This window comes from Cololabis saira, chromosome 9, assembly GCF_033807715.1.
Source record: "Cololabis saira isolate AMF1-May2022 chromosome 9, fColSai1.1, whole genome shotgun sequence".
NCBI classification, from domain to species: Eukaryota; Metazoa; Chordata; class Actinopteri; order Beloniformes; family Belonidae; genus Cololabis; species Cololabis saira.
Window position 1 is genome coordinate 40,537,819 of NC_084595.1, and position 12,794 is coordinate 40,550,612.

At 40.6% G+C, this 12,794-nt stretch overlaps 1 protein-coding gene across 1 annotated transcript in view; it reads left to right on the forward strand.

Moving 5' to 3' along the window:
* Nucleotides 1-337: 337 nt before the first annotated feature.
* jak2b (Janus kinase 2b) overlaps nucleotides 338-12,794 on the forward strand; it is a 38,401-nt gene continuing 25,944 nt past the window's right edge. The window contains exons 1-5 of the mRNA XM_061729572.1: nucleotides 338-762; nucleotides 2,563-2,785; nucleotides 3,746-3,869; nucleotides 4,169-4,286; nucleotides 10,761-10,906. Of these exons, the coding sequence (XP_061585556.1) occupies nucleotides 2,563-2,785; nucleotides 3,746-3,869; nucleotides 4,169-4,286; nucleotides 10,761-10,906 (611 nt within the window). The 5' untranslated portion in view covers nucleotides 338-762. The remainder of the gene's footprint in view (nucleotides 763-2,562; nucleotides 2,786-3,745; nucleotides 3,870-4,168; nucleotides 4,287-10,760; nucleotides 10,907-12,794) is intronic.

Consider the following 12,794-nt stretch of genomic DNA (forward strand, 5'->3'; position numbering starts at 1 on the left):
GAATGAGAAGAAACACCATTTTCATTAGTTTAATATTACCCCAAAAATTTAGACAATAAAAATAGTCTCTCACAATATCCTTAACTTATTGTGAGTAGTATGTATATATATATATATATATATATATATATATATATATATATATATATATATATATATATATATATATATATAGTGTGTGTTTAGATATGATCATATATAGAGAGAGATGCATAGATATGTTCATATTTTTTCATGTGTGACTCACATCGGGTAGTGACATTGCATCGTCCGGTTTGTTGTTGGTCAGATGCACAGCGTCAGTAAAAGCGTCCACATTTCCGAGCGTCCGTGAAGGCAGCACTGCTCCGTGTAGCCGCTGATCAGCAGCTAACGCTGTCAGAGTTCAGCAGTTCAGTCACAACATGTAACTTATGCTGCTCCGTTTCTGCGCTCAGACACCGATATACTCTCTAAAACATGGCTGCGTGTGGAGGAGCCCCGTGGTGTCGGTGCCCCGTGTAGCCGGGCCGGGTGTGCAGCTGTAGCCGAGGGGGGGGATCGTGCAGATAAACGGCTGAAGTTCCCGGAGGGAGATGGCTCCTGCTAAGCCGCCCGGGCCGCCCGGGCCGCCGCTGCCCCGCCGGGGACATGCCGCTGTCTGAGCCGGGACCCGCACCGTGAGCACACCGCGGTGGTTAGGGGGGCGACTCTGGGAGCTGGTCCTGCCCAGGGCTGACCCGGGCCGGCTGGAGCTAGCAGCAGCTACCGAGCTGCAACACGGTACGGATCACTCATTCATGCCTGATTTATGCTTCTGCGTTACATCGACGCAGAGCCTACGGCGTACGGTACGCGGCGTTGTGCGTCGCCGCATACCTTACGCCGTAGGCGTTACGCGGGACCATAAATCAGCCTTAACAAAACCACATTCACTGGTGTCTGTGCTCCGATCTGAGTCTATTAATGTCCTTTTTTAAATGAAAAATCAGCACTTTCCCCCTTCTCTTGACTTGTATAGGTGCTTTGAATTCTTATGTCGTCCTTCTAATTGTTGTAAAATGTGAACTTGATCATGTGATATAAATATTGAAAAGGGGAAAAGAAGAGTTTATAATTGACATGATTGATAATTTATGTGGAAAGCAAAAATGCACCCTCTTTCAGCTCTAAAGTTTTACATTTCACAACATTAAAAATAAGAAAATCATGTGGTTCTCACCAGGTCTTAAAATGAGGTAAATACAACATCAGATGAACAGCAATACTGGATATGTTACGCTGTGTAATCATTAATTTAAGAAAAACTAAGCCAAATGTGCAGAAGCCGTATATGAAACACTAAATCTCACATCATTGTGGTGTAATGTAGACTTTACTGCGTTGCGTCAGTTTATTTTCTTTTTTTTTTTCCGTCAAAGTTTCTGTCAGAGTTTATAATTGACACTGTTTTCCTATTTTTACTATATCTCTTACAAAGAGAAAGTAAAGGCACTATTTATATTGATAAACAACACTCCTTTTGTTACCAGTTTCCTTTTTAAAGCCGTTTTTGGGGACACAGGGCAGTAAAGGCACTTTTATAGGGGTTTGGATTGAGATGATGCCAATATGTGCAGCAGGACTTCTTGTCTTGTCTACATGTTTTACACCAAACAAAGTCATTTCCACAGCACACTTTTTGGATCATGTGTTGCGTCATCTGTGACAGACACCCCACCCAAACCCCCACCCACACATTTCTGGCAGGAGATTTCCTGCTGTGATGTGAAAAGTGTGAACAGTAACAGTTGACAGAGTCCAGACCAAATTGCTTGTGTTAAAATAAACATTTTGAATGTTTCAATATGAGAACCAGGCACCCCGTAGACTAAAGACAGGAGCCCTGGTGGGGATGAGGAAGAAAAACACCCACTTGAGTTTACAGTAAGACCAGAATTGTTTCGATTTAATTTTTTAAGAAAAAGGAATTGAATTCAGATGACGCTAAAAACAAAATGTGCACTAGAAGTGTTTGCATAAGCGGGTTAGGAACAAACTATATTGTGTATTCCTCTGGACGGGGATAGACAAAGGTGGGTTTTTTTTCTTCTTTTTTTTTATTGCATCTTCCATCCAACTCTTGTATTTCAAAATGTGCATAAAGACACTCTTTAATACTCCCAACAGTGAACTAAATAGCCACTATCCAAAAGAGAAGATGAAATTATTCTCCCTTTTCTCTACTAAATGAGGAAAGTATATTTATTTTAACTAAAAGGGGCATGTAGCGTATAATCAAAGAAAAAATATGTCTGAAATTTCACCAAATGATATAATACAGAGTTTAAAAAAAAATCTCTGCTCTATTTACAAAAGAATGTCTGACTTCGTTTCATAACTGTCACTCATAGAATTAGATTTATAGATTTTATAACCTTTTTCGAGACAATGGCTCTTCTGTATGCAACTTTATCCAACACTTAGTTACACTATGCAACAGTTTCATGCCATGTACCCTGATCACGATATTAAATTCATATGTAGACGAGGCAGCGGCTGGCATTTCTGCCGTTGACTCTCTGCTTGACTCTGACGTTGCAGATGGCCTCCCTGCCAGCCATGGACAATGTTACTGACTCATGCTCTGTAGTGCACCAGAATGGCACCGCCCATCGGGAATCTCCAGACACAAGACCAGCTGCTGCCGTGCTGAGGATCCATTTCTATCACAGCAGCCAGGGAGCGGCGGACTGCAGCCTTCTCAGCTACCCGCCCGGGCACTATGTGGCCGAGGAGTTGTGTATAGATGCGGCCAAGGCGTGCAGTGAGTACTCTGCAACTCCAGACCTGCATAAAGCACCACCATTTGTACACATTCAATAACGTTTTCAAGCAAATCACAGTGAAACCCTTCTGCAGAAAAGCTGTTTAGTTGTTCAGATGCTGCTTTTGTTTACCGTGGAGTAGGGATGGGCGGTATGGACTAAAAAATGTATCATAATTTCTGGCATTTATCCCGATAACGATAAAAATGACGATGGAAAAAATACCAATTCAACCTTTTTTAACTATAAATCTATCACCACTTTCAGTCTTTGGAGCTCCCAAATCACTGCTCTAAAAGAATACTAAATACTACTAAACTACACCAATTAAATTGAATTAATAAAAACCAATTAAATGTCCACCTGTATTGCAAAACTGTAATGACTCAGATCCGCCATGTTTGTTACACAAACACGTATCAACGGGAATCTTTCTTTCTTTCTTTCTTTCTGGCTCATTTCTTTCTTTCTTTCTGGCTCATATCTTTCTTTCTTTCTTTCTTTCTGGCTCATATCTTTCTTTCTTCCTTTCTTCACATACGTTGTGCGTGGATTTAACGCAGAACCATAAATCAGCTTTACACAAAAACGTCATCAACGGGAATTTATCGTTTTTACCGGGAGATGACAAATTCTTACCGTGGGGAATTTTTTTGACGGTATATCGTGAACGGTAAAGTATCGCCCATCCCTACCATGGAGGCGTGTTGTTTGAGTGAATGCAAACGTTACACTGCTGGTCCACAGCAGGGTCATGGGGAGAGACTAGACTCACCTGCATGTTATGTGTTTGGTGATAAACCAAAACACAGCTGACATTTTAGGCAATCATTATTGACCCTTTTTCACCTGTGTTGATACTAAAAACAACTTGTGATTATGTATGTTGTGGTTACTTTGGTCTCTGAGCTTTTTTAAGTCAGACCATAATGCGGTTTCTCATTCTTTGAACGTTGCAGGTATATCACCGCTGTACTGCAACCTTTTCAGCCTCTTCCGAGAGCGAGACTGCTTGTGGTTTTCACCCAACCACATCTTCCAGCTTGATGATTCAGCTTCTGAAGATGTGTTTTTCAGAATACGGTAGCATGCAGTATTTTGCTTCTACATTATTTTTATTTTATTTTATTTTATTTATTTATTTATTTATTTTTCCTTGTCTGCACACATATTAATGGATACCATGCTAGTTAAAACCTAAGGCATATATATGTGCATTGTTACTATATTTAATATATATACATATATATACACGCATACACATACATATATATACACATACAAACCCAGTGAGTGAGGTTTTTTTTTTTTTTTTTTTTTTTCTTTTCTAAATTAGACTTTAAATATCCATATAACTTGTTGTTTCTTAACCGTTACCACAGATTTTACTTCCCTGGCTGGTACAGTAATGGAGCATCCAGGGCTTATCGATACGGCGTAAAAAAGGGGTCAGAAAGTCCAGCCCTTGATGATTCAGTAATGTCCTACCTCTTCTCTCAGGTAATTGCCTCTGCATAAAGCTCTTTTTGTTGGCTTTTTCTTTTTTTTTTTTTGTCAAAAATTAATTTCACCAATAAGTTAGAATATATTTGTGAATATCTATGAAACCCTACCCACCACCAGTGTTTGTCTTTACAATAACACAGTAGGATGACTACAGGTCCCATTGTGTTTTCCCTTCTAGCATCTGTTTTGTTAAGTGTCTAAGGATGGGAATTATCAATACATTATATATTCTGGTTATGGATCGAATTCTTTATCAATTCCTGTAATGGTAAAACAATAATGTCACAATGCAACTGCTTTGCTGTCTCACACTTCAAAAAGGAAACTGCCAGCATATCAATTGTGCAGCCCCTTTGCAGGTTCCAGCAGTAGAATGAAAAAACTCAAAATCTTACCAGGAATATTTGTCTTATTTCTAGTTAAAATATCAAATTTTGAGTCAAAAAATCTCATTACACTTAAAACAAGAGTCATTACCAGAAAAATAATTTATTTGACAATTTTCACCTGTTTCAAGTAAATTTTCACTTGAAATAAGTAGAAAAATCTGCCAGTGGGACAAGATTTATCTTTTCATTACAAGCAAAGAAATCTTGTTCTACTGGCAGATTGTTCTACTTATTTTAAGTGAAAATCTACTTGAAACAGGTGAAAAGTTTTGTTTTTTTTTTACTAAAATGAGACATTTTAACTAGAAATAAGACAAATATTCTTGTTAAGATTTTGAGTTTTTGCAGTCCAACATCTCCAAAATGACCACATGTCTCGTTGATTTGCTATAAACATTTTCAGCACCTGTTAGAATCATAAACCCAGTTAATACACTTGAAGTCATACGTTCTGAGATCTATGAAACTGGTTTTGGATTCTCTGAAACCCCTCTCCCTTAGAAACACCATTAGAACTTATATTGTTGCATATTAATTATTATTTTGTTCAGATAAAGAGTCCTGCTTATAATATGCAGACATATGAGGCTGTACACTTGACACTGCTCCATGTGACTGACGTGTCCAACTCTCTGCTGCGTCGTTGCTGTGTGATGAGAGAATAGTCTGAAGATTTATTGTTGTGGAATTGAGGGCATTCAAAACTCCCACTCTGCGGGGTGAAACACAGACATCAAAAATCACAAAAAAAAAACAGTTTTTGAATATCAGTTAAAAATTGATAGTCCTATGAGTCAGCAGGTTGTAAACCAGTGAAAATAATGTAGTTCCTTCGTTACATATCAGCTAAATTCATCCCATTTGTCACGTTGCTCTATTCTCTTCAACTGTAGTTTGCCTTTTTGACTTTTTTTCCATAGTTTTTTGGGTAATAGCGGGTTCTGATGTTACACTCAGGATCAAACTGACTACTGTACTCCTGTATCATTTGGATACAGTTCGCTCTAAAAATTGACTGTTACTGTCCGGTTATGTCTTTAGATGATTTCCCTCCTACACCGAAGTCGGTGACAAAAGATAAAGCAGGTAGTCCATGAAATGCTAGTATGTATATGAACTGCAGTCCAAAAACCAAATATCTTTCCTTGAGGTTAAGTCATGTATAAACTATAAATAATAATAATAAAAAAGATGAACATACATTTTATGTGGAATGGAAAATGCACCCTCTATCAGCTCTAAAGTTTTACATTTCACAACATTAAAAATAAGAAAATCACGTGGTTCTCACCAGGTCTTAAAATGAGGTAAATATAACATCAGATGAACAGCAATACTGGATATGTTACGCTGTGTAATCATTTAAGAAAGACTAAGCCAAATGTGCAGAAGCCGTATATGAAACACTAAATCTCAATCATTGTGGTGTGATGTAGACTTTACTGCGTTGTGTCAGTTTATTTTCTTTTTTTTTTCTCTCAAAGTCATCTTTGCAGTTAAAGAAGTGTTTAACTCTTGACAAAGGCTTAATATTTTAAAGTTTTATAGCTCTGAAAAATGGATATAAGCACAATGCCCATAAAAAGCAGAACGCTTTATTGGTTTAATCCTTTCAGTGCCTTTTTAAGTATTTGAAAAGAGTCCAAAAAGATGAACTGGAGTCATAAGTGATGAATAAATAACAGGTAGTGCAAGGGATGTATAAACTCTGCATGAACTATGGGGATTATATAGAATTATGCTTTTGGAAATCTGCCCTGGTGATAGATTTTAAAAAATTGGCTCCCCCGCGGCTGCTTGATGTCTTACTCTATTTTGGTGACATGTAGTTTTGATTCCCATCTCCCCACACACTGCTAATGATATATGTCTACATTGGACCGGAAGACAGAAGTATAATATCACCTTCTTTATTAAATTAATCATCAGTTTAATCGAGAAAATAGAAGGACCACATTGGAAGAGACATGTTTGTGCTAAAGAGGGCTTCACTAACTAAAGTTGAGGAGGGGGTGGTGTTTGAGCAAGTTTTATGTTTTCAATGGATAACCAAAATCCCCTGCTTGTGTTTAACCTGGGCAGATCTTAACTTCATAGCTTTGAGTTTGGGAAGAGCAAAAGTTAACTAACCTGACTTCCCCCAGACTGGTGTTCATATGACATCAGGTCTACTTGGTGTGCCTTGAGTATTTGAAATAAAATCCTCCCTTTCTGCCATAAAAAGATGCTTCAGCCACACACTACAGCATCTTCCAACACCCCAGACACTGACTGCGTTTACATGCAGTCAATAACCCTTTTAACCCCCGAATATTAGCAATAGGTTTTGCATGGCCATGTAAACACCAATAACCCCTTTGAATAACCCGAATTTGCTCATATTCCGGTTTTTAAAAACCTGAATATGACCCCTGGGTTACTCCTTTTAAAACCCGAATATTGGGTCATGTAAACGCCTAATGGAATATCCCCATCAAACGGAACAGGAATTTTGTTTTCTGCACATGCTCTGTTCACAAGGAATCTTGGTCTTTTGAGTCCAGGAAGTTTTTATAAACACAGAGAAACACAAGACCACGCCACACTTTTGGAGTGAGGAGGAGACTAATCACTTCATAAATGTAATGAAGGATATGAACATTTGGGCATTTGTAGACGGTAGAAAGTACCGGGATACCCAGATTTACAAGAAGCTGAGCGAAAAGTTGCGCGAAGCAGCATTTGTTTTGAATTTGGATACAGGAAGAGGAAGCGGAAATGACGGTAATTGTGTCATGACGTTCTCCGCCTGTCGCTGGTTTGATCCAGATATCCCAAATGATTAATTACCATGTAAACGGAATATTCCGAATGTTTCAGTAACCGGAATATTAGAAATAACCCGAATTTTGACTGCATGTAAACGTAGTCACCTCCACATGAAAGCTCGTGAACCTGCCACACACTCTCCCTGTTTCCCGACAGTCCCAGCCAAATTATCCCTAGTGCCATTACCGCCTTTTTTTTTTTGGTGACGTCGGGGCTCAGGCCTCCGTCCGTCCGTCCGTCTGTCCATCCGAGGAGAAGAGACTAGTCATGTCTTGGCTTCACATCAGGAACACTGTGGTCCCAGAAGCAAGCTCACCCACACACTGTTGAAATGAAGTCCAGCCAACTTTGACATCCAGTCAAAAAGCCTAAGGGACATTCTGACCATTTCATTAAATGCAACAAATATGAACATGAAGAGTTTTCTAGAGTTTTCCCCTTTTTTGACACCCACTCCAATGTCTGGTGTGATCAAAGCCACTAGAGGGGGGCATATTACAGCTAAAAAAATGCTATCAATGATTTTGTAAAGTCAGCGGAGTTTTATTAGCCTCCTTCTTTGCAAACGATATGTTAAAAGCATGTACAATGTCAAAATGGGGGTCGACAATATAAATGAGTCTACCTGCTCCTTCAGCTGTCTTACAGTAGACTAGCAATTGGGCATCAGTCTACGCATTACAGGGGGAAATAAATGCCCCATTCAAACAAAGAGTTACACTTAAGACGACAAAAGGGAATGAAAGACTCAGTTGAAGAAAATTAAAGAAAAAACCCGCTGGATCTACACGTGTTGAACAGATAACTGAGTAAGCTTTGCATACTTGAACACAGCCTTGTTATTATTGGCAGACCAATGCAATTAGTTGACGTCAGTAAACTTGAAGGATGTGTTTTTTTCCTACTGCATGCCTGGTTAGCCTGTACGTGCTTGAGGTTGAGGTTTGATGTTCAAGGCAGAGCATGGCATCACCTAGTTCTACCATCCGACATGTTTGTACACATGAGTGTGTTGGTGATGCTCTAACTATCACTTCCCAAGTCACAACAAAGCCTTTTTGTCTCAGCCCCTTTTTTCAACTGCAAGGGACGATGCTTTCAGATCTATTCCAGTATGTTTGGTTATGGGAACGTTAGACAAGTACAGTCTTCGCCCACCGGCTGCTTGGACTGATGGAATCAGCGTTATTGGTGGTGAATCTGCAAGTTTTGGGTGGCCTGTCGGTCTGCATCCATGAGCCACCGACTCGGAGCAAACACTTCCACTATTCCCTTTATCTAGAAGCATTTTTGTTTACCAGAATTAAATGTTTTATTCTATTAAATGGACGTCAAAGAAACTTAAGGGGACCTATTATGGCATCTAATGTATATTTTAAACAGGCCTTGAATGTCTTAAAAACAAGCTTTTGATTGTTTTTGCTAAATAAATTAGAAATTCAGCCTCTAAACCATGTCTTTATCTTCTCATTCCCCAACCTCATTATCTATGAGGGATTCTGAGGAGGCGGAGAGGTTATGATAATGAGGCTCTGTGCTGATTGGCTGCCTGAATGGCGTGATACACCGCTACGAAAAAATGGCGGAAGCTCCGGCCGGCGGAGTTACACCGTGTCCTAGCTGCAGGCGATGGAGGGTCAGCGACAAAATCAATTCCATCCATCCATTTGCTTTATTTTCTATTGGACTGTCCTAACTGGCCGCACGACACGGCGCGCCGTTTTGAGCTGAACATTTGTCGGACGCCCTGCTTTATTTTCTTCCTGTCGCTCGTGTTGAAAGCCGGTTGAAAGCGCTGTAGGAAACAGTCATGATGAGGAACGGCTGATCCAGTTAGTTGAAATGAGAAGTTATCTCTATGATTCCTCCTCATTTCACTACAAAAACCTCAATAAAGTGGCAGCTGCTGGAGGGAGATGGACAGAGAGCGTCCGATGTCACGCAGTGCTACGATAGTCGGACGCTCACATGCAGTTACACGGTTTTATAGTTGTGGGTGTGGTTTGCATTTTGGTTACGTAACGAAAATGCGCAGAATCTGAACGGCTCGTAGAAGCCACATCAGACTGGACGGCTCATCCGGGCGGCTGTACAGACACTGCAGAATTTGGTTGCTTTCCTCCTTCTCTGAGTTGGCAGGCTGAGGGGAGACCACTTTATATATGTTAAAGCAAGAAAGAACCTGTTTTTCATAATAGGTCCCTTTTTAATATAAACTTAAAGGCAAACATTTCAATTCTTAATATTCCCCTCATGTATGACATACACACTCAGGAAAATGATAAAGACAAATCAAGCTTCCCCTTATTTGTTTATGAAGGCAACATGGAGATTGTTGTCCATCTCCAAACCTTCTCTCATTACTTGATAATGTGGACCTGAGAGTGCCGTCATGCAAGGTTTGCCCCGGTGAAACATGTCAGTGATGTGCGTGCTTTATTGCTATATCCTTCATCCTTCTTCTACAGGCAGTTTGCTTCTACGTTCGGCCTCATTTAGGACACCGTTGCAGGGTGTTGGTGATCACTTCGTTCAGATAAGCTTGTCGAGCAATGCAGAAGTCTGCTTACTGCTTAACGACACGTAACTGCAGTTATTGAGTGATGTCTTTTCAGCCAGAGGGGGTTTATCTCATATCGAGACAGCTCTACTTGTAGAACCAGGGTTAAAAATGTAAACCTAAATATTTTCTTTGGAGTCTGATCATGTGCTGAGCTAATGTGTTTATTACAAAGACAGATTATTACTTGGAAGAGGCTCGTCTCATCATTTACAGTTGGATATTTAAAAAACAAAAAGAAATGATAAGATAAACAAATGGAATCCTTCATTTCTTTCAAAGAATAGTGATAAACAACAGAACTCTTTACAGAGTTTCCACCTTTTCTTTTCTTTTTCTTCAAGTGTTATACAAAAGAGAAAAAAAAAACAGAAAAGGCTCATCTCTTTTAGTCGCCGAACAGTAGTTACTGGATTTGACTCAGTTCTGAGTAAATGATTTCCCCTTATTTAACAACATCTTTAGAGGTGATGCTGCTCTTTCAGCTTATTAATTTGAAAAAATGTTAGAGCCTGTTAATTGAATTATTTGGGACAAATACTTGCCAACAGTTTTCAGAAAATGTTGTAGTTCAGATACCAATGAAATACATATGTTCATCTGCAAGCTCATCCTGCTGAAATGTTGCTTCCATGCTCAGTATGTACAAAAATTAATATTATTTAAAGTGTTATGCACAAACCACTGTGTTGCTCTCGTGTCTGTGTGCAGTGGAGAAATGACTTTGTGAATGGCTTGGTGAAGATTTCCAACTCCCATGAGACCCAGGAGGAGTGCCTTGGTATGGCTGTGCTAGACATGACTAGAACGGCCAAGGAGAGACAGATCTCACCTCTGGACATCTACCACACTGTCAGGTACTTAAAAAACTATCTCTCACGTGAACACGGCCCAAGCACTAAGGGCCAATCCCAATACACCCCATACTTTCTACCACTAGCCCTAAAAATGAAGCCACAAACTTTAGGGCCCTTGAAATCTTCCCTAGGAATTGGGACACCACTTGCTACGTCACTGCGTGGTTTACGTTCGGGTACGTAAGCGACTGCGTGGTTACGTTTGCACATACGTCACACCATATCAGGAAGCTGAGAGCTAAAAGCTGTTTTAATTTCCGCTGTAGCGCTGTTAATATGCCACTTTAAGTTTTAATATTTTTTCAGGCGTAAAAGTAACCGTTAAGATCCCCAACCTGGGCTCAGTTTATCCAAATAACGGCTGTTAAGAAATTTGATCCGATGTTTTCGGGATGAGAAGAGCTGCCGGCTCGGGAGCTGATTTATGGTTCTGCGTTAAATCGACGCAGAGCCTACGGCATAGATTACGCCGTAGGGCGCGCGTCGCCGCGTAACCTACGGTGTAGGCTCTGCGTTGGTGTCAAATCAGCCTTTATTCCGGCGAGATCTGAAGATACAACTCAACAACGAGCAAGCGAGTGGTTATGTACATTCACTGAGTAAATATTATTAAAGTAAAATATATATTTCTCGCTAGAAATGTAATCAAAATGCATTTTTATGCAGAAACTAACTCTAAATATTGATTTTATTCACTAAAAATTAGAAATGTCCGCCATGTTTTTTTGTTTGATTCAGTCTGCAAATGTAAAGCATTCAGGGAAATCTTTCTAGCCCTCGGTCGGTGAGTCAGCATCTGAAATCCCTCACTCTGAAGGGCTAGATTCATACACACAAAGGCCCAATCCCAATTCTCCTTCACTCGCCCTTCTTTTCTCCACTCGCACTTCTTTTCTTCCCTAAGCCCTAAAAAAGAAGGGGGAGATTTTAGGGCTCTTGAGATCTAGGGCACTTGGCCCAGGTGCCTGTCCCAATTCTCCCCCTACCCCTCGTTTTCATCCCTTCCCTGATCAGGAAGCTGAGAGCCAAAAGCTGTTTTAATTTCAGCTGTAGCGCTGTTAATATGGCACTTTATTAAGTTTTAATATTTTTTCAGGTATAATGGTAACCTTAAGATCCCCAACCGGGGCTCAGTTTATCCAAATAACGCCTGTTAAGAAATTTGACCCGATGTTTTCGGAGATGAGAAGACCCGCCGGCCCCGGGGAGCAGCCTCAGCTCACAGCCCGAGAAGAGACGTATCCGCCGGGTCAGGCTGCTCCGTCAGCCCCGGGAGAGACACTCTCTCCCGGGACGCAGCTCTGTTGAGAATCACGCCGGCTGAAATAAATCATTTAGGAATATGTTGGTTTAATAGATTAAATCTAACAGTTGTAGCTACGCCTGTTAAGAAATTTGCTCCGAAATTTAGAGATTTCTGTCTGCCGGGTCCGGAGCTTGGGTCCGCGTTAAATCGACGCAGAGCCTACGGCGTAGGTTGCGTAACCTCCGCCGTAGGATCTGCGTTGGTGTAACGCGGAACCATAAATCCCTTTATTCTGGCGTGATCTTCCGCAACTTTATCTGAAAGTGTGTAAATTACCCAGATAACAGCTGGATTACTTTGTGGTTTCTGAAGACTATTATATCAGAAACATCCAAAACAAATCTGACGAGTCACAGGATTATTTCTCTCTATTTCTCTGAGACCAGTCTGCCTGTTTGCCTTCGGTCGGCGAGTCAAATCGACGCAGAGCCTCTTTTTTTCATACCCCCTCGCTCGCCAAGTCAGCAACTGAAATCCCTCGATTTGAAGGGGCTATTCTCAGCCCCTAGCCCTCGTTATGCCCCCTCCCCCTAGGTGAAAAGAGGAATTGGGACACCACTACCTTCACGGGAACGCGCAAAA